This window comes from Cimex lectularius, unplaced genomic scaffold (assembly GCF_000648675.2).
Source record: "Cimex lectularius strain Harlan isolate CLEC.00 unplaced genomic scaffold, Clec_2.1 scaffold200, whole genome shotgun sequence".
Classification (NCBI taxonomy): Eukaryota; Metazoa; Arthropoda; class Insecta; order Hemiptera; family Cimicidae; genus Cimex; species Cimex lectularius.
Window position 1 is genome coordinate 1435961 of NW_019392893.1, and position 21303 is coordinate 1457263.

General features: G+C 37.8%; 1 protein-coding gene across 1 annotated transcript in view; it reads left to right on the forward strand.

Moving 5' to 3' along the window:
• LOC106667704 (CAP-Gly domain-containing linker protein 1) overlaps positions 1–21303 on the forward strand; it is an 80188-nt gene that overhangs the window by 23287 nt on the left and 35598 nt on the right. Inside the window, exons 3-5 of the mRNA XM_024229140.1 lie at positions 12266–14424; positions 14481–14602; positions 20334–20486. Coding sequence (XP_024084908.1) covers positions 12266–14424; positions 14481–14602; positions 20334–20486 — 2434 coding nt within the window. The remainder of the gene's footprint in view (positions 1–12265; positions 14425–14480; positions 14603–20333; positions 20487–21303) is intronic.

A 21303-nucleotide genomic window follows, 5' to 3' on the forward strand; every position in this document is an offset into this window, starting at 1 on the left:
CGTTTTCTTTTAGGCTTTTTTGTGTGTAATTTTATCTTTGAATAATTCATTCGAACAATTGCGCACTGTTGGAATAATTATAAATAGTCGGAAACGCTCAAACAATCGCATATTTTGTTCCGCCTCAACAAACAAAAAAGGAAAAATACCTTCCAACAATCAATCAATATTATTATTATTATTCAAACGCTGTTGCTATTCAAGAGCGAACATTTATAGAGTTGGTTTATACTTTTACCGGTAACTGTTGGATTTCCTTGTGAGTCATGCGTGCAAATCCATGCTTCCAGCATACTTCGTGTAATATCCGTTCGTGTTGCGTGATATGAAATTAATGCATTTGTTTTGTCGTCGACCAAGGGCGGTGATTGAGCTGTGGAAAAGTATCGATTAAAAATTGCGCAACTTGCAAACAAGCTTTGTTTGTGGTCGTTTCCGATCATCCTGTTTTGCCTAGACTAACATTTATTTTACTATAATATAATCAGAATCGTCTCGGAATTATTCCACCTTCGGTGTTTGTCATTCCTTTTTTATAACTTTTTAATAATGCAAAACGGAAAATGCAGAATGAAGAATGCAGAAGACCAAAGCCAGCAACCATAAAGTGGCTGAATGATGGCGAACAAACAAAATACATCATCCCTCAATCCACCGACCATACTCGCAAGGATAGATGAAAAAGAAAAGGATGATTGTAAAGGACTAAACTTCAGGATCGTCAGTGAGGCATCATACATAGGCCGGGTAGATAAATAACAACGAACTTACGTGTTCGTCATTCTGCAGGCCGAAGCCAGTGAGGATAGTGTGATCGAGATGGTCAAACTACAAGTCCATAGGTCCACCGTCCACCAACCAAACCTTGGGAGAATAGGTCGCAAAACAATGGTTAATGGACAAAACTATAGGTTTGTCACTCTGGAAATGAAAACCAATGCGAATTAGGGTGATCGATTGATCGGAAATAACACAAATATAGGATCCATCGTATAACTGGTCGAAACCAATCAGCATGGGCTGATTAGAATGATAAGAACCTACCAAACTTTAGGATCCACACACTACAAACCAGTACCAGCGAGGTAGGGTGATAGATTGATCGGAAATAACACAAATATAGAATCCTTCGTATAACTGGTCGAAACCAGTCAGCATGGGCTGATTAGGATGATAAGAACCTACCAAACTTTAGGATCCACACACTACAAACCAGTACCAGCGAGGTAGGGTGATCGATAGATCGGAAATAACCGAAATATAGGATCCATCGTACAACTGGTCGAAACCAGTCAGCATGGGCTGATCAGGATGGTAAGGAACGACCAAACTTTAGGATTCACACACTGCAAATCAGAACCAGCGAGGATGGGGTGATCGATAGATCGGAAATAACCCAAATATAGGATCCATCGTCCAACTGGTCGAAACCAGTCAGCATGGGCTGATTAGGATGACAAGAAACTACCAAACTTTAGGATCCACACACTTCAAACCAGCACCAGCGAGGCTAGGGTGATAGATTGTTCCAAAATATCGCTCCACCCGTCACAACTTGTGAGGATAGGTAGAAAAATATGGTCGGAAACGACCAAACTGCTACGAACCCAAGCTAGTCGTGATAGGCTGATCAGGATGGTAAGAAACAAGTAAAATTCGGGATCTACCACACTTTAGGCCAGAACCGTCGACGACATGCAGTCCAAAATGATCGGAAATACCAAAACTACATATTCCATCATACCACAGATCAGAAACGTTAAGTTTTTCCAATAATTATACATAACATTATTTTGTAAGGGTATGAAATCTCCTTAATAGATTTATCGCTTTTTACGTGCGATAACGAATTAATTATCAACGCGAGGAAATTATTGCGGATTTATCTTAATTGTGGCAGGAAAGTCATGGTATATTTTCATTCAAATACCCATATCTATCCAAGAGTGAAAGCAAATTGAAGATTGAACGGAAATAAATGTCTTTCCTTTATTACAAAACGGTCATTCGCAATTTTATTAAGAGGCGACCATTAAGCCGGGATTATTAAACTCATTATTTCATAAATGCTAAATGCTACGAAGGACATTCTACTAGACGTCGAGGTCAAGGCGAAATTCGTACAACTTTCTAAATTTCAATGTGTTCAATTCCGAAATACGGCTCTGCAAAAGCCCGCTAGACGGTCTGGCACCTCCCATGAACTTTCCAGCCTTAACTTTTTCTAGAAGACGGCTTTCACTGACGGGACTCGCAGAGGCTTCCCTTTACTTTTTTTCAACTTAATTGGCATCATTGCGAGTGGATCGAAGAGAAGAAAACGCCATCGAAACGAGGAAGGAGCTGACCTCGATCAGATCTTTATTGACTGTGCTGAGATTGTACATTAACTGCGTTTCCGTCGGCGGTAATCTGTAATTCAAGATCCACGAGGCTTATCACTGTGTGAAATCAGCTGTAATACAAAACTGAATGAGAAAAAAGAAGAATTTATCCTTGTTTCTTATAGACGCTACAATAAACAAATCAAGTTGTCGATAATCAATAAAATCAAAAGTCAAACTTGAAAAAAAAAATCGATTTCACGTATTGAACAGTTCAAGTCGAGCAGAAAAAGCTTTAGGATAAAGCTTTCGTAAGTCACTGCATACTTAATCACCTTGCATTCTTTGTTAATCTTTAATGTTAAAAAAAAAAGGTTTTTGTATTTAAAGGTTTGAGTTGAAAACCTTAAGTGAAAAGCAGCTTTAGATCTTTAAGTTTATATCAATTTATCGTGAATCTCCGGTTTTTCTCTATTTACAACGTCATTGGGAAAGTTTAGGAAGGTAAGAAGTTTATTCATGATATTGTATAGACAGAAGACATAGAATTTTACATTTTATTATAAACACCTGATTCTCTCTCCTTCAGATTTATGCGGACGCTCATAATAAAATTGTTTTGATCCAAATTGATATTATTTAAACAAAACCGTCATGAATTTAATTTTGTTTTTAAATGATATGAATTCTACAACGGCCGCTTTCACTAACGAGACTAAACCGGCAGTTGCCGTTAACCGTTATTCACCCGCTAATTAGACTTAAGAAACAGTTTTCCATTTAATATGCACTGTATGTCCAACTTGTTGTGTATATACACTCTCAATTCGTACGTGCCTTTATAACGTAACAGTCTTATGGAACAACATTAATTTGCTTTTTACCACTCGATGAAATATAATTTTTGAAATACACTACCTTCTCTTGCTCCTATTGCACACGCTAATCTTCTCAGCGTGCTCCTATTTTTTTTCTGAAGAATTTCATACCAAATGTCAAATGACGTAAATTTCAGCTCATTAAGGTCGAAGGAGGGTTTTTTCTTAGTAGTATCCAATGTCCAATGTCGTAGGACTCAATCTGGTCCAAATTTTAGAGTGTTAATATCTCATATCTCACTGTGGCGACAGTTTGTCTCGCAATATCTTGCATAAACAAAAATTGGTCGAAAATAACAGGAGCAAATGGCACCACATATTCCTTAAGAATTTCTGTCACCTAGGTCCGTTTTAAGCAAATCTAAAACTCTTGCAGGGTAACGCAAATTTCTTGCAAAGTGCAAGGCACCTGCTGATTTTTGTAATAGTTTTGTTTTATGCCACCAACACAGTAGTGAATAAAGGGCATTTTTAAAGGATAAAATGCACTTGTGGATGATTTACATAGTTGAAATTTTTAATCAAATTAGGAATTAAGAGGTTTTGCCTCACAGTCGACGACAACAACAAATACTTTATCATCTAATTATAATTGTTAAATCATATTTTAACAAAATAATAATTAAATAAAAAATCTGACCAAAACATTGTTAAATTAAAACAAAAAACAACAAAATGGCAAAAAGTAGGGAAAATTGAAAAGGTGGGGTTGAGGTTTCCGAGGGGATCGAAGTCACGATAGCCAAGTGGTGGAGCAAAGACGTATTTAGCCGAAGGTCGTGGGTTCGAATCCCGCTTGTGTCACTGTCTTTTTTATCTCAACCAAAATCTTAATTAATTGAAAAGAATTTATTTGGTCAAGCGAACCACGAAATCTAAAAAAATGTAATAAGAAAAATGAAGTATACTTCACGAAAGTTCTCCATGGCTATTCCATTTGTCGCCGAGAATCAAATAGATTACACGACATTTGAAAAATGGCAAAAAGGAGGGAAAATTCAAAAGGTGGGCTTGAGGCGGGAAGTTAGTGTCCGACTGGATCGAGGTCACGATAGCTCAAGTGGTAGAGCAACGGAGTATTTAGCCGAAGGTCGTGGGTTCGAATCCCGCTTGTGACACTGACTTTTTTATCTTAACCAAAATCTTAATTAATTGAAAATGCTTTACAGATATTGAGCATATAGCTTGGAAGCCGACGACCCATAATATTAAGTCCGCACATCTGTTATTACAATCCCGTGCAATCTGACGACGTAACCGACTGAATAAAACATTGGACAAATCAGGGCTTAAATCTACAAACCAGATAAACGAATCATCTCGATCTTGATATGGTCTGGATGAAGGAACAAATTCAATTGTTATTGCTAAGATTTTGACCTATTTACGGTCATCATCAGGGCAGAACAATCTTAAAGATGTTTACCAATTGACTGAACAGGCAATATTATTACAGTCCTTGGCAATGTTGAGACCGAGACAGTCTTCAAAGAACATTTTGTCTCGTCTAAATTATATCAACGGTAACGAAAAGGCGGACGAGGCGACTAAGGCCGATGTCCCAATCTCTGGACTTAACCATCGCAATCTAGCCCTAGCTATATGCTTCGTTGTCTATGCGCAGGATGGTCTTTGCGGGAAATTCCAGTTGTGATGTTCCTATCTCACCCTCATACTGATGCAAATCAGCCGATCATATAGTTGTGTCTAGACAACACTTGAGCCAAATTTGACGGGATTTATCTGAACTGTTCTCAGTCCATTTTGTAACAGTTTCCTCTTAACTGTTAAACTTAATGCACAAAAAGAACATTGGAGTAGATCTGAAACACACATTAGTACATACTAAACATTAACTTCCGCACAAAAGAAAAATTCCTGAATACGACTTCATTAAACCTCAGGTATTAAGAAATATGGTGAAATTTCCACTTTGCTCTTTATTACCCTCAACGCAGTACTCATCGATCATGGCTAGATTACTAAAATCATAAACTTAACTGGACAGTCTTCCCATTTCTTATCGCGAGACTTCAACGCCGATACTCACATGGATAGATAATTGAGAATTTTTATAGTCTCCCTGATTACTTGCCTTCACTTAACAACGACATCATAAGCACTGAGTCAAATTTCGTATGCCTTGATGTGACTGTTCTTCTGGTTCAGACACTAGGGTTCACGGTGATGAAAACTTTCCAGAAACATACCTGTCAGAAGGATCTTCTAATTGCCAGAGAAAAGAACTAATTTCTTAATATCCCTATTAGGGCCGTTGTACTTCAAGGGTTCATCCTTAGACCATTTCTTTTCACAATATGTTCTGGTTATAAATACTGAATATTCTTTTACCTAAGAGATAGTCGATGAATTAGTTAACTTTAAAAGATCAATTTATAAATGTGCTTTCAACATACATAATCGTTGATAATCGTACAGTAATTCAGACCCGTGAGCATATTTAACAAATTTGTATATGATTATTAATATCCGAAGATCGCTTTTCCCAACTGGCATTGTAAAACATTTAATGTCGATTTTCAGTTTTGTAAAGGGCCTTCGATACCGGCAAATCGGTATAGATTTTTTTGAAAGACGAGTCGGTGGTCTCCGAAGGCGGAACCTATTCTCGAGACGATCGGTGAAAATGTCAAACTTAGCTCCTAGCCTAGATCTAGGTTGTTTATATTAGAACCGTCCCGACCGTGTTGAGATAAGTTAACACGCACGTCGAAAATAGCTCCACCCGTCCACATTCGTAAAACACCTCATTAAAAATTTGCTAAATAGAATTTCCAGCCTATGGATTTTTTGTCTATGTCCTCTAACAATATTCCAACATTCCACTTGTATTAAATAATAGTAACATTCACGTATCCATTTATGTCATATTGGCCATGTGTAAAGTTGAAACAATTGGCTTGAAAAATTATTTTGTAATTTTGACCATTAATATTGATTATTGTTTAATCCACCAATTAACCAGTCTTAGTCAAAACCACTACCAAACTATCTTTATCTTTACATCAACCTGTTAAAACCATAACAAAGAAATGTTCGGAAAACAATTTTGTTTTAAAAATGTGGGTCGACAATGAACTCATGTGAGGGTTAAGATAATAAATTACGATAAACTTCAATGTCAGCAAAAATTCTCCACTTTCCTTCTGTTTAAAAAACAAAACAATTCTGAATTATATTTATTTATTTTGTCATTTTTGTCCTTTTTTTCTGTTGTTTGGACTACAGTTCAACTTTTCTTTCGATATTGTTTATTTACGCAGTTAAAATATTAAAACAAAAATTCTTACATTGCAGATTTGTAAATTTATTTTTATTTTATTTATTTTATTCCTAACAGTTCAAGCGGTGCATAGGCGGGCAACCCAGACAAAGCTAAAAACATAAATATAACTAAAATAATACAAAGAATAAGTACATATAAAGTAAAAAGTTAAAATAAGCTATAGATCTGATGTATAGGAGAACAACGCCATTTGCATTTCTTGGTGAAAATCCACCAAAAGTCGGCATTCCTCAGAGGGCGCTGTAGGATTCTTAATCGGAACTTGGAGAGGTTATCCGATGCGTGGATCGTGTTGTTGAGCACCTTCCAACAGAAGGATGTAAAGTTAATTTTCCTTGGAAGCTCGAGTGACTCCAACTTTTGTGCGGAGGGAAGACTAGTCATTTTCAAGTCTGAATCCTTTCCAGTCTGATGTCGCCTTTGTGATGATCGAACTAAGGATTGAAATAAGAACTTTAAAGCGAGAGGATGAATAAATTCAGCAGCCCTTCTTATAGATCAACATGCTCAACATTCATATTGTTGATGGCGTTCTGGAAGGCGAAAGGATTGTGATGTAACTTGAAGACAAGAATGAATTTTGATTAAGGCAAAAATGATTAGCGGAAGACAATCTTCAAAGAATCTATGTCCTCTTGATGTGTTAGTGAGGCGTCAGGGCCAAGAATTTCTCTAAAAATGTTGATGTCATCAGCCAACCGCAAAAACTTAGCAAACTTAAGTCAAGAGCAACATCATTGAAAAATATCAGAATAAAATAGCGCCAGTGTGGGAGCTTTGAACAACAGAGGCAATTTCGATTCTTTCAGAGGTAACCCCATTGAACGATATAGAGAATGATCTACCATTGGGATAAGAAGTCATCCGCCTAAGAAGAGGGCTTCCCACACCAAAAGCCTCGACTTTTCTCAGTAAAATTGCACGATCGACTTGGTCAGAAGCTGTAATAAGAAAAGAATAAGAATAGCATAAAAAGAACTCGAAAACCATCTGCGGAATCCATGCTATTGGCTAATATTTACTGGTCTGGAGGAAGGATGTCAGCCATTCAAAGACCTTAGCAATAAGAGGAAGCTTCCAAATCGGGCGATAGTTGACTGCTGATAGGATTATTTCGAGCACTGTTGAAGGTTTTTTCAAAAAGTCGAACAAAACCCATTACCAACATTATCATGTACAGCTACAAATAAATAGGAGAACAACATCATGAAATATCTCATCAGGGGGTTAGTTTTGGGATCTCTTTGAGTGGACGATTTACCAAAAATGTTATACGTTTTCAACCTATTCAATTGACTGCTATTAGGGAGATTTAGCATAACGTTAGATCTGTAACGCTAAATTGATTGAAGATTCAACGGAACGCTATCTCAAATACCGTCCCACATATGTCTTAGAATAGCGTGTTTTTTAACGGATGACGGTAAAGTCAACAAAGTAATTTTTTGTTGGAGATATTGTCCAATTAAAAAAACAACTATGTATATTTTAATAATATTTTAAGCAATTTTAAAAAGATATGTGTGATGATTAGTGACCGTTAGTCGATGATTATTCGGAAATCGTGAGATGCGGTCTGGTGTGATGTACGTTTCAGAAAAACATTTACTTCATCGTGTCAACGTTTCGATCTTTATTGAGATCATCTTCAGGGCCAATGATCTCAATAAAGAACGAAACGTTGGCACGATAAGGAAAATGTTTTTCTGAAACTTACATCACACCAGACCGCATCTCACGATTTCCGAATAAAAAACAACTATGCAGAAATATAATAAAATTGTTTATTTTATATTTAACATTTTACAAGTGTAGAATGTGGTTATAATGAATATGCATATGGTTAATTACTTCTTGTTTACATTACACTGTTAGTTTTTCCTAAAATTGCTAAGCTAAGCTAAAAGCTTTTTTCTTTCTATAGAGTTTTGGACACTTTTCGTCTATTTAAACTGAACTTGCCGCGAATCGCCCGGTAATTAATGTTTGCTTTATACGTTAGAGCTTCTACAACTATCAGGTCATCAGCACCTGCCAAATTTTCGTCAGCAATCAACAGAAATACCATAACTCCCGTGGACCTTGTCTTTGTTTACAAGCTTGCAAGTTATCACTGCAATCTGAAGTACTAAGTCCCCAGGGAAATCAGCGTTAGCGGCGAAATCAATTAAGCGAAAAGTCTTCAAATAACAAATTTATTTCAAAGATTAAGTTAAATTTAACGGTGTCCTTGATATAGCAATAACGTTTGTGTGTAACGGGAGTACAGATTAATTTAAAAATAGTAGAAAATGGTGAATTAATTAACAGCCTGTTAAACATTTTATCAGTTCATTTGTTGGTGTTCACTGTGATCTAATTAAACAGAAAATCACGGCTATAAAAAACGCACTTTTTATGTAAAATTCCGCCAAAAAAGTCCTAAATAAATTCTCGATTATTATAACAAAATTAGAACTACAACCTTAGTGATTGGTAAATTTTGATCATTATAAACCTCACCTGGCCTTGGTTTAACCATTGTTCAAAGTCTGTTTATCTTATCCGTTGTGTACAAAGGAAAAATCTAATTCAAGTGTAACAAATGATTTAAAACGAAAACTTTAAAAACAGAATTTTAATGACATGGCTCGACTCCAGGTGCCGATTATGTTTTAAACATTAAAATAATGAATTGTCTAGCCGTCATCGTCATAAAAGAAAATGAAGGAGGGAGCAAAGAAATAGGCCTAAGATGTCAAACAGAGGAGCGAGCGCCCGTTAAAAATAAACTAGTCTAATTTTAGGCAATTCAAGGAATAACCGTGTGATTAAAAGTCCTCCGGCGTCAATAACACTTTAACCTCAATAATTCACAAATTCACGCATTCAAGAAAAACGAACGTTAATTGCCTTGAATGATCAGGGTGTAGGGTTGAGATCAGTAGAGTAACGATATAAGAAACCCAGCAGATTTAATATGATCAATGTGTGCAGTAAAATTTAATTTCTGGTCAGAAATAACACCACGGTCTTTACTAGTAGTTTTAAAAGGAAGAGAAATATTATGAATAAATTAATTAAGGTTTTTAGTTGAGATAAAAAAGTCAATGTCATGAGCGGGATTCGAACCCAGACCTTCGGCTAGATACGCCGCTGCTCTACCACTTGAGCTATCCTATCGTGACTTCGATCGACTCGCACACTAACTTCCCATCTCAACCCCACCTTTTGAATTTTCCCTCCTTTTTTCCATTTTTCAATTCAAAATTCAAAAATTCAAACGGTGGGGTTGAGATGGGAAGTTAGTGTCCGAGTGGATCGAAGTCACGATAGGTCAAGTGGTAGAGCAGCGGCGTATCTAGCCGAAGGTCTGGGTTCGAATCCCGCTTGTGACACTGACTTTTTTTATCTCTACTAAAAACGTTAATTAATTGCAAGATATTAATTGGTCAAGCGAACCACGAAAACTAGTGAATTATGATAAAGTAAGTGAAGATAGAATTATTTTTGTCTGGTAAATCCTAATAGAATAGAATTTTTCAATAATAAGAAACAGGTGGTTCTTTAAAGACCAGTGATATAGAGGATTCAAGATAGATTAAAGTAGTAAGTTGTCATTTTTGGAGATATAAAACATGAAAAATTTTAAGCATCAGCAAAGTGAAGAGGAGTATTTTAGACTAGAAGGAAGGTCATTGATGAAAATAATAAATAAGAGTGGAGAAAGGTGAGCCCCTTGGAGAACACCAGAAGAACCTTTTATTATTTGAGACTGGTAACTGCCTAGTAAAACTATTTGTTCTAGGGCAAAAATGGTCCAGAAATCCCAAAATTCAAATCTTAACAATAACAGGTTGTCGTCGATTCGATGCCTTAGATAAGTCTGTGTAGATGATATCTACTTGATTACCACCTTCAAGTTGTGTTTATAGGAAACAAAAGTAAGAAGTTTTGTTAAAGTGAAGCCACGTTGAGAGCGATGGCAAATAGATGATATGAACAAGAAGAAAATAAATTTTATTCTGGATCTTAAAGCCTCCTTGAGTAACAAACCTACATTATAGAGCTGTAGGTAGACTCGTGCTGAACACATATACAAAAGAGCAAATTATAATGACAAAGTTACAAAATACAATTACAAAATATATTAGACTTAAAGGTGGGAAGAGAAGGGGCGTGGCGGATCGAGTGAGGAAGGGAACTCGAGAGGCTGGATGAACGGATTAAGAAGATACGAATAAAAGCAGTAGTTCTGTGTTTAGGAGGTTAGAGATCGGAAGAGCTAGAACGAGTATGACGTTAGTGTACCGAAGACCTAAAGGTTATATAAGGAGGGGAGTGGGAAGATACTGCTTGGTAAAGGAATGAGCCAAGGAAGTGTCGCCTACGGTGGGAAGGATATAACCACTTCAAGCCAAAGTACATATCAGTCACGTGGGACTTCTTTGTGGAGTCGAAAATATAGCGTACAAAACAATTTGTTAAGTGCTTAAATCTACCATCCAGTTCTCCCGTGAGTCCCCTAGCAGCGTCCATGGTCAAAGTGTGAGATTATAAAAGAGGAAACTGGGAGTTAACAAGCTACTAATGGGAAGCTGGCACGGCGGAACTGATGGAGTGTGAAAAATCTGGGAAATATGTTTTCAAGATAAGGTCTGTTCAATTACAACCATAAAGTTCTTGACATTGGGACAGAAATAAATAGGGTGATGATCAATGGTAAACGGAGGGATAAAAGGTAACGATGGGAGGAGAGTACAAGGTCCAAACAATGGCCTGAGACTTTTCTAAATTAAGGTTAAGCCCATTTGAAGTGGCCCAGGAGCTAATTGAATTTAAGCCCTCCTGAAGTTTTACAATTGTAGCTTATAAGTCATTAAGTGGAAAAGAAAGGTAAATTTGGGACCTTACGTAAAGATAGTGGGAGAAATGTTTTACGGAATTAGTAATGTCGTTAATTTAGCAACAAAAAAGAGAAGCAGAAATACTTGACCCTTGAGGAACTTCAGAAGTGATGGTTTGGGGAGAGGATGGGCGCATATTTTGGTTGGATACTACTTCGGATCGATCTGAAAGGAAAGATTGGAACCAATGGAAGACACAGGAAGGGAACGTTCTACTGTATCAAAGGCTTTAGAGAAGTCCAGAGAACAAAAATTGTAAATTTTACGGCGGAGAATGGCCTTCTGTACGTGAGCCAAGTTATATACGACATCAGATTGTGCGGAAAAGCCAGGACGAAAATCAGACTGAAGGGGGATAAGGAGATCTGAGTTTTGATTTTATGTTATGGGTAATGATTTTTTCCAAAGGTTTGGAATGTGAGAAAGAATAGAAAGAGAAAAACAATTTGTTTCCACTTTTAAACAAAGGAATAACAAATCCAACTTTCTAAAAGCTAGGAAAAACAACTTTATTCATGATTGTTTTGTACAAGTATGTATTAAAATATTCCAACCTTCTCGTAAAGACATGCTATTTCCTTTTCCATTCATTAAACAGAGTGAAGTTTGAAAATTTTGTTAGTTAAAAAAAAAATTAAATTATTTTAGTTTTGTTAAGAATAGATGCAGAATGTTTGTACCTTATTAGAAATGCGAACCAGTAAAGAAAATGTGTTAGGTCAGGTCAAAAGTCGATAACATTTTAATGAGATCTCTTGGATTGTCCTTGAAGTTCGGTAAAAATCTATATTCGATCGGATATAAATTCGATTTCTGTTTTATTTTAAGAACGTCTTGAATACAATTGTAATGTGATTTTTATTTTTGCAGGTATCTACCGAGAGCAAAATCCCCGTGCGGGGCAAAGCGCAGCCAACGACGAAGACTTTTTCCAGGCTGGCGACGAACATTTCGAACAAAGTGAGAGCCCATTTGTCGACGGATTCGTCCAAACTGAGACCTTCTTCTGGGACGATACTGGGATTTTTGACCTCGGGAAGTAGAAGCAAAGGGTCTAAACGCACTCTGCAGCGGCCTTCCGCTTTTTATCAGCCGTTGGTTCCCGACTGGCGAGCTAGGAGTGAGAACTGTTCTCCCATAAGAGAGCGCGTAACCAAAGATTCCCTCGGGCAGAGGGTTTACGCCCTGGGATCGAAACCGGGTATTCTCAGGTACTTCGGCAAGACGGACATCGGCGAGGGCAATTGGTGTGGGATCGAGTTGGACGAACCGGACGGCGCGAACGACGGCTCTCTGGATAATGTCAAGTACTTTTCGTGTCCTCCTCTCCACGGGATTTTCGTGCACGAAGGAAATGTCAGTTTGATATCGACTGTCGATTCTGGGCCGCACAGCCTGCTTTTGACGGACGCGGTCTCACCCGAAGACGACGTTTCGCCGACTGTCCCTTCCGTGCATTCACGACCTTCGAGTCAAATTTCGACCCCCGGGAGCACCAGCCTGCCTTTGTTCGAACTGACCGTGAGCTCTCTGAACTCTTCTGTGGGCTCATTGATACCAAGGGCGCAGAATTCGATCCAAGACACTTCCATTCAGAGCAAACACAGTTCATTCGAACAGGACGAGAGTTTAGGGATTTTAACACCAGACCAGATGTCGGACTTTACGCTGAACTGTGCTTTAGAAGAGCAACTCCAGAGAACGCCGTCGACCGGCGAGCTCTCCTCTTTTATGTTACAAGACGTGAGCATCGACGCGATCAGCGAAACATACGGCTATTCTTCAAAAGACGTCGACCTTGAAGAAAGGTTGTCTTCTCCTTTAATGGAAAGCAAACAATCCAAAGAATTTTCCAAAGAGCCGGAAGACATCGATGCCAGCGTCTCGAAGCAAACGTCGGACAGCAAAGTGAGTAAAAAAGAATTTTTTGATTTCCGGCAAGACCGAACGCCTTCGTTGGAGGACCTCCCTCTCGACATGTCGTCTGAAGAGGCAAAAAGCGAAGCGAGGACGATGTCGGTACCTCCAGTCAGCAGTTTCATAACGAGCATAACGAGCATAACCAGCCTCGACAACGGTTACCAGGGCGACGGAGAGTGGAGCAGGCCCGCGAGCAGAGGCCCCGAGCACTCGCCTTCCGCCCACGCCAAACCGAAACCGAAATTGGACCCTATGACGGATTCGGACTTCTTCACTGAAAGCGATGCCGACGTGCACGAAGAATGTGCTGGACACAGGCGTGCACAGGTGATCGACGGAACTCTGTACGGTGCGCTACCTCAACCCGGGGGAGGGCCCTTGGGCAACCAGGTGCAGAGATTTTCACCCACCACCGAGGAAATGGACTCCAGCGGGATATTTTCCGATCTCGAGAAGAAATTCGAGGAGCCCGTCTGGGAGAAGTCCGACGAAGTCGAGGACGAGAGGATCGCCTCGCCCGAAGGTTCCATCATGACGGTTTCTTCGAAATCGGACCAAAGCTTGAAAAAAATCTCACCCACTACCTTTTCTACACTGATAACGGAGAAGCTGGACAATATTAAAAACTTGATCAATTCGGAGGAATGCAACGTTCTTCCAGATGTGGAAGAAGACCAATCCGACAAAACGCCTCGCACTTTACAGAAGCAAAATTCAGATTCTCCTAACGGTAAAAAGTTCAAAATGCCAAAAAGAAACGTTGTCTCTAAGATAAAAACTATGATGAGCAATCAACCCAGTGCAAAAACGGTCGATAACGAAAACCAAGAAAACAGGGTACCCAGGACGGTCAAAAAAGGGCGATGGGACGCTGTCATGAACAAGATCGCACAGAACCAAGCCCAAGAAAAGACGACACCGAAGATCAAAGAAGTCAAAAGCAAAGTCTTTTCTGGAATAATGTCCAGCCCGCCCAAAACGAACAGCCGTCCTGTGGCTGCAAATGGATGTAGGAAAGCCAACTCCACTCGATGCCTGTCGACGGCGCAATCCATCTCGTCCCGTTCGTTGAGAGACATCACGACAATAAAAACCAAAAGATACGAAAGGTAATACTAGTTCTTATCTGTAGTAACACATTATATATTTTTCTTATATTTTTTAGCCGAAGATCCAGGGTCCGGAGTTCAGAATCATCTCTCCAAGGACCAATTGTCGGATCGCAGGCTAGCTCCAGGAACAGCTCCATCAGTGACTTATCCCAGGCTAAAACGATGTCCACTCCGAGTAAGTTATGGTTTTGTGTCTTTCCCCATATTGCTCAAATTTTGTATAACCAAAAGGCCAATTTTCAACAAATGGCTAGATGTACGAAACGAGAAAATGATATAAAGTGAAATTACATTAGTCCACGTAGAATCTCTTTTTAAATCCCGGCCGCATCCAACCGGATAAAATGATTTGTATCGCGCTTAGCATTGTACATTTGGAGCATGTTAAAATGGAAGAATTATCGGGTGAGGAGAAATGGCCAGGCAATCAGCGCGTGAAGTTTTCTTTTACGAATAAATCCTCTTGCTCCTAGTTTCTCATCAAGTGCGCTATAGATAAGATGCCCCTCCTTTTCTACGCGAGACAGGGCTTCACTATTGTCGGATTTCATTCCTTTTTCTCAGGTATGCGAATAAGTTTTGTTTAATATTTGCGGGCTTTTTGGACATGTGGTTGTAGAGAGCGTGCAGTCATGCCGCCGAATTTAAGAATGGTTCTCGGGCACAGTAGCCCAGTCGTAAAGATCAGTTTTAGGTGTTTTGTGGTTATGCGTTTTGTTTGAGTGCGAGCATTTATTAGTGCGAGTGGTGAGGGCTGATGTTGAAATATTAGCATTAGGTCGATGGCGAAATATTTATAAAAGTACCGCTTCGACCCCAATTTAGATTTATTATTAATATGTGTGAGTAGGTCGAAGGAGAATATCGAGTACTACACCGACTAATCAGAATGAGTCCAATGTACATAGGTGTGAACGTATTTATTTGTGCGACTGTATAATAGAACTTAGAATTATTGTAGATGATATTTTGAATGCGTTGGGGGCTGAATTGACCTAGCTGTCGAAAACCCCGTTGGTCGGGAAGCCACGATCTCCTGGGCATCAAGGGGGATACTAGCCACCCAGCAACATAACCGGGTAGGTGTATTTCCTAGGGACAGCACATCGGGGATTGACGAACCTTCGGGATCAATTACCAACAAATTCCAATAACCTCAGCAATAGGTGCAGAGAAATTAAAAATTAAAATTAAAATTATAAAAGAAATTAATAATCTTCTTACTGTTGATTAAGGAAAGTAAAAATAAATAAAACACAATTCACTAATTTCGTGGTCCGCTTGACCAATTAATATATTAAATTAATTAAGGTTTTTAGTTGAGATAAAAAAGTCAGTGTCACGAGCGGGATTCGAACCCACTATCTTCAGCTAGATACGCCGCTATTCTACCACTTGAACTATCGTGACCTCGATCCACTCGGACACTAACTTCCCATCTCAACCCCACTTTTTGAATCCCGCTCGTGCCATTGACTTTTTTTATCTCAACTAAAAACCTTAATTAATTGTAATGAACACAATGTTACACTTTGCCTTTTATGGTATTTTAAATTAAGTCACTCTTCTACAATAAATTGTCTGGTTTAGTGCAGAAATTACAAACTTATTCAAATTATTTAAACTTGTACAGCTTCTTTCAATGTTTTAGAGTATAATAAATCGAAGAAGCATAATCTCGGAGGTAGATACGAAAAGTGTTTTTCTTAAGGTGACATGAACAGGGCAAATTAAAAGGAAGTACTGCAATTCTAACTTATTCCGATTACAAATTAAGCTTGAGGGTTTTGAAGATCGATGGTGTACATTTTATAATTTATATAAGGTGGCAGTATAAATATAAGTAAATACAGATAACAAATAATTCTGAAATGGGGATTATAATTCGAATCGAGCGATGAATGATCCACTGAATAAAGGTCAAAATGTCAAATAATTTCCTCGCTAACAGAAGAAAGAAGCATGTTAACATAAACTGTCCAATTATTAATTTCAGAAGTCATTTTCTGAAGGCAGATTTTCTCCAATTTGTGATCGGGCAATATGGATACTTGGCGCCAAAATTTTATAACTCTTTTAATATGGAACTCTAACTCTCTCACGAAATAATTTTGAGAGGGCGATGCCCAAATTTCAGTTTGCATTAAGATTTTATTAAGCGCAATGTAATTCTCTCAAAGATTTCAATGCATGACCAAAATTTCCAAACTGACCTATTACACAGGTCAAATTATACCATGTTCAATTTTCTATTATTATTTTTACTTTCTCCTTGTACTCATGACTTCGACCAAAAGTCCGAACTGTTATCGGGGGAAAAGTCCATACTTTCAAGTACAGTTTACTTTTTATTTTTTAATTGATCAATTGAATCTAATTTTATGGCTTTTGGTCTATAACATCTTTTTAAGACGTAATTGTGCTTTCTATTTATTCCCATAACGATAAGTGTGTGGAGGATAGAAATGAAACTAGGGGAAATAGGCGTAAATGGTAGAAAATGGCATTAGAGGCTAAAAATAATATTCCATTAGTAAAAATTAAATTCTATCCCCATGGGAAACTCGTGTGACTTTACACAATGTACGTAATAAGCTGTCCTTGTAACTTCATTAACCTTGGGCCCGAAACACGTTTTCTTTGCATTGGGAATTGGTATTTCACCGATGTGATTTGGTGATTTTGCGATTATATTGTGATTGTTTACTCAGTTTCCGGTCGGTTTTTATGTCTTGCTCAATGGTCATTTTTTAATAAAAAATAATAATAAAAATGACCTCACATATTTGGCCAATAATGTGCGATTTCGTTTCTCATTAATAACTTTTTCTGTAAATTTTATTTTAATTAACTGATTAATTAATCATTTCATTTAAAACACTCGTTTATTCTATCCTTCAGAGCATGATCGATCAATCATGAAAATTATTCTTTACGGTATTTAAAAGGAAATATTTTAGACACTAAAGCTAGCTAATATAATTATTCAGAAATCGTGAGATGCGGTATGGTGTGATGTAGGTTTCAGAAAAACATTTTCTTTATCGTGCCAACGTTTCGATCTTTATTGAGATCATCTTCAGGGCTCAAAGATCAAGCCCACTCTGGCACTCTCAACACGACACGCAAGAATGGCACAATTACACAGAAGACAAACACTTTGAGCCCTGAAGATGATCTCAATAAAGATCGAAACGTTGGCACGATAAAGAAAATGTTTTTCTGAAACCTACATCACACCAGACCGCATCTCACGATTTCTGAATAATTATCGATTAACGGTCACTAATCACCACACATATCTAGCTAATATAATTTAATCCAGTTTCTTACTTCAGATTTTGAATGCAACCCTGAAACCAAATATTTTATCAAAAGCATTCGACTTCGATAAAAAAAAAAAAAAAAGGAGTATTAACATATTTTGACTCTTAGTGTATAGTGTTTTCCCTCTACCTTAACCTTCGAAGCTACCTCATTGACTAGTAATTCATAGTTATTGGGTCTTCTCTAAACCTTCTCATTGCTGCTGTACCTCAAGGTAGTGCTCTGGCCGCGCCGATACACCAGGTGTATTCAACTGACCTTCCATCCCATCCTCAAACCACCAGCCTACTCTTTGCAAACGATATGAGATGTATTAGTCCGGGTGATCTTTAAGAGCTATTGTATCCCTTGAGCTGTGCATCCTCGTTATCAAGGAACTTGATTAGTCGGCTCGGTCTTGAACATCCCAAAACACTTCCTCCTGCGGGCAAGCATGGCACCACTGTTAGTAGGTGTGTTGATGTTCATCTGCTGCTTTGTTGAATCTGCCCGTGCCGTGTTGAGTTATACCAATCTTCAACTGATGCCCGTTCAGTCTGCCGTGTCCTGTTAAGAATCCGAAAGATTCGCATTTTTTCCTGCTTCCTTTGATGCATTCTGTTTCTTTCCTTCCAAAATTTGATAACTTCTTGGATTGTTTGTGACTGCGTGAATTTACCGTTAATTCATTTTCATTTTGCTCTTTTGTCTAAGGTACTCATTGATAAAGTGAATTCCTATGCCACAGAAGGGTTCAGGTCGCGGAAGCAGCCCCTTTTAAGGGAAGAATCTCGTTGCCTTCTAATCCAATGTGGACACTGCAGAGGGTGACTTTGTACCTAAAATAGAAATAATAATAATACCTCACGCCTAATGATGTTTGAACTTAGTGCTTTGATAGCCGCGAGGTTCTCTAACTCGCAGACGATACAGAGAAACTTGCAAGTAATGCTGATCCACACATTTCGACTCGAAAACTCATGATCATCTCACACTACTGTAGACATGGTGTGTGAAAAAAAAGACTAAAATTTAACCTGAAAAATCCACTCACATAACCTTCACTCTCCTCAAAAAGATCCCTTCAAGGTCTACTTCAATCAAATAACTCTCCCAACTGCGGACAAGGTGAGGTATCTAGGACTATATTTTGACAAACGTATGACATGGAGTGGAAATACGAATTCCCGATAAATGCTGTTACCTCTCTTAAAGAAAATGCTCTTTTATAATACCATTTTGAAGTCAAAATGGACTTACGGGACTGGAAGTGTGAGGTTCAGCCAAACATTCCAATATCCAGCACATCCAAACAGCCAAATCCATGATCCTCAGAAAAATTCTTGTTTCTTTTATGTGTCAACGAACACTTTTGTCCGAGGTGAATCCACTGCCTTTGTCGCTAACTTCATACAAACCTCCCAACAACTAGCTTAAATCCTCAAATGAAAAAAACTCATCCCGAGGAATTCCCTCCAACCCTCCTCATCGACTAAAATGACGAGGCCCGCGGGCTCTTCTTTCCAATGTTATTGAAGCTAACCTCAAAATTAAATTTCTCACTCTTGTTTATTCATTCTATTTTATACACTCACTGTTACTTGTTACACATGAAAGTAGTTGTAATGTAAAATAAATAAAAAATGGTTTTAGCGAGGTCATCGAGTTAAACAGAAAATGCCAAAGTTTTTAAATTTGGAAGCGACTTTTCCTCATTTTTAGATTTTGCTGTAGAAATAAATATTGAAATAGTTGTGGAATTTCTCGTTGATATTTTCGGATGAACATGAATTGATAGAAATGATAAATGGTGGAGTGTGTTGTTCAGTCCTTTTAAAAAGATAGTTCCTACTCACAGTTGTTTTCAACGATCCGGATTTCAAGCTCATAGGTCATCGTCAGGTCGTAGAACTCCTTCAACATGATGATGACCAATGAGCTTGAAATCCGGATCGTTGAAAACAACTGTGAGTAGGAACTATCTTTTTAAAAAAGGTTGGACATGAATTGGGTCGTTTCATTCTGGTCTGCCTGTTCTCGCTGTTTCGGGCTGACACTAACCATAAGTAGGAACAAAAGACCAGTTAGTATTAAAAAGAAATCCATTATGTTTAGTGGTCTAATTAACCAAATTAATTCTTTCAATTAATTGTTCTTTTTATGTAAGGTCTTGGTTGAGATGAAAAAGCTAGTGCCACGAGTGGGATTCGAACCCACGACCTTCGGCTCAATTCAACGCTGCTCTAACCACTTGACCTATCGTGACTTCGATCCACTCGGACACCAACTCCCCAACTCAACCTACCTCAAGTGGTTAGCAGCGGCGTATTGAGCCCTAATGTCGTGGGTTCGAATCCCGCTCGTGACACTAGCTTTTTCACCTCAACCAAGACTTAACATAAAAAGAACAATTAATTAAAAAGAACGTTTTTATTTCAGGAGACAACGTGACTAAAAACAAATTAACGTAGCTATAAAAAGTTCGTAAAGCAAGTACATTATCACAAAATTCTGTTTAACGTTTGATAATAACATTTTCACCCATTGTTGATTATCCAGGCTGTTTATTTAATGTGTATTAATTTAATTGAACCTTACAGGATCAAGCAAAAAAAGGGAGCCGAGGTGCAGCAGCCCGCTGAGCGACGGTTCGACCAATTCATCAGCTTCTCAGGCTCAGAAACGTTCACAGCCGAGCATCGGCTCCGAATTGCAGACCCCGCAACAAAAATCACCCAAGTCTCCATCTAACGGTGAGAACTAACAACTTACTAATACTAATCCTTGATCTTAAAAAGTTTGGATTTGTCCTTTTTTTAAAATTATCATGCGATTTACGATTAGTCCTGGGGATGATTGTGATAAGCTCTGTTAAAAATTCTATGAATGCGGTGAACTAGAATCAAATTGAGCTTTGTTCAAGAGAAAAAAAGAGCTTACACGAAACTAAGATAAATCACGTTTGCCTTACCAAGCAGTTAGTTGTCTTCTGTTATTATTTCTAAGCTTGATTTAAATCGAAAATCTATAATTTGTATTCTAATAGTCGTCTATTTTTAAGGGTGCAATTTATACAAATTAGTTGTAGAAATTCGGTTGTTGCCATTTTCAAAAGACGATCTTGTTAATTTACAACTTTAAGCTTTACTAATATATATCATTTTACTTCTACTGCGAAAATACAATGAAATTCAGAAAATTAATATCTAACTAATTAAAATGAATAAATAGAAACTGACATACTTTTACAACCTCAACGGTTGATGTGAAAATACAGTAGTATCTAGTTTGTTATGATGTCTTTATCTATGGCCAAAATATTTTTTATACAGTTTGTTGATTATTTCAAAATAATCGTGAATATTCAGTTTTTTCCTTATTTTGGACAAAAAATATCTGTTATTGCGTTTTATTCCTTGGAGATGGGATTTTTTTCTTAAGTTCATCTCTGTTATTAAATTTTACATACTTCTATTAAAATTTACCTACATCAATTTATATTGTAATAATTATAATTATAGCTAATTATAGAATTCACAATCTTTGCTTTTACAATAAAAACAAATGAAT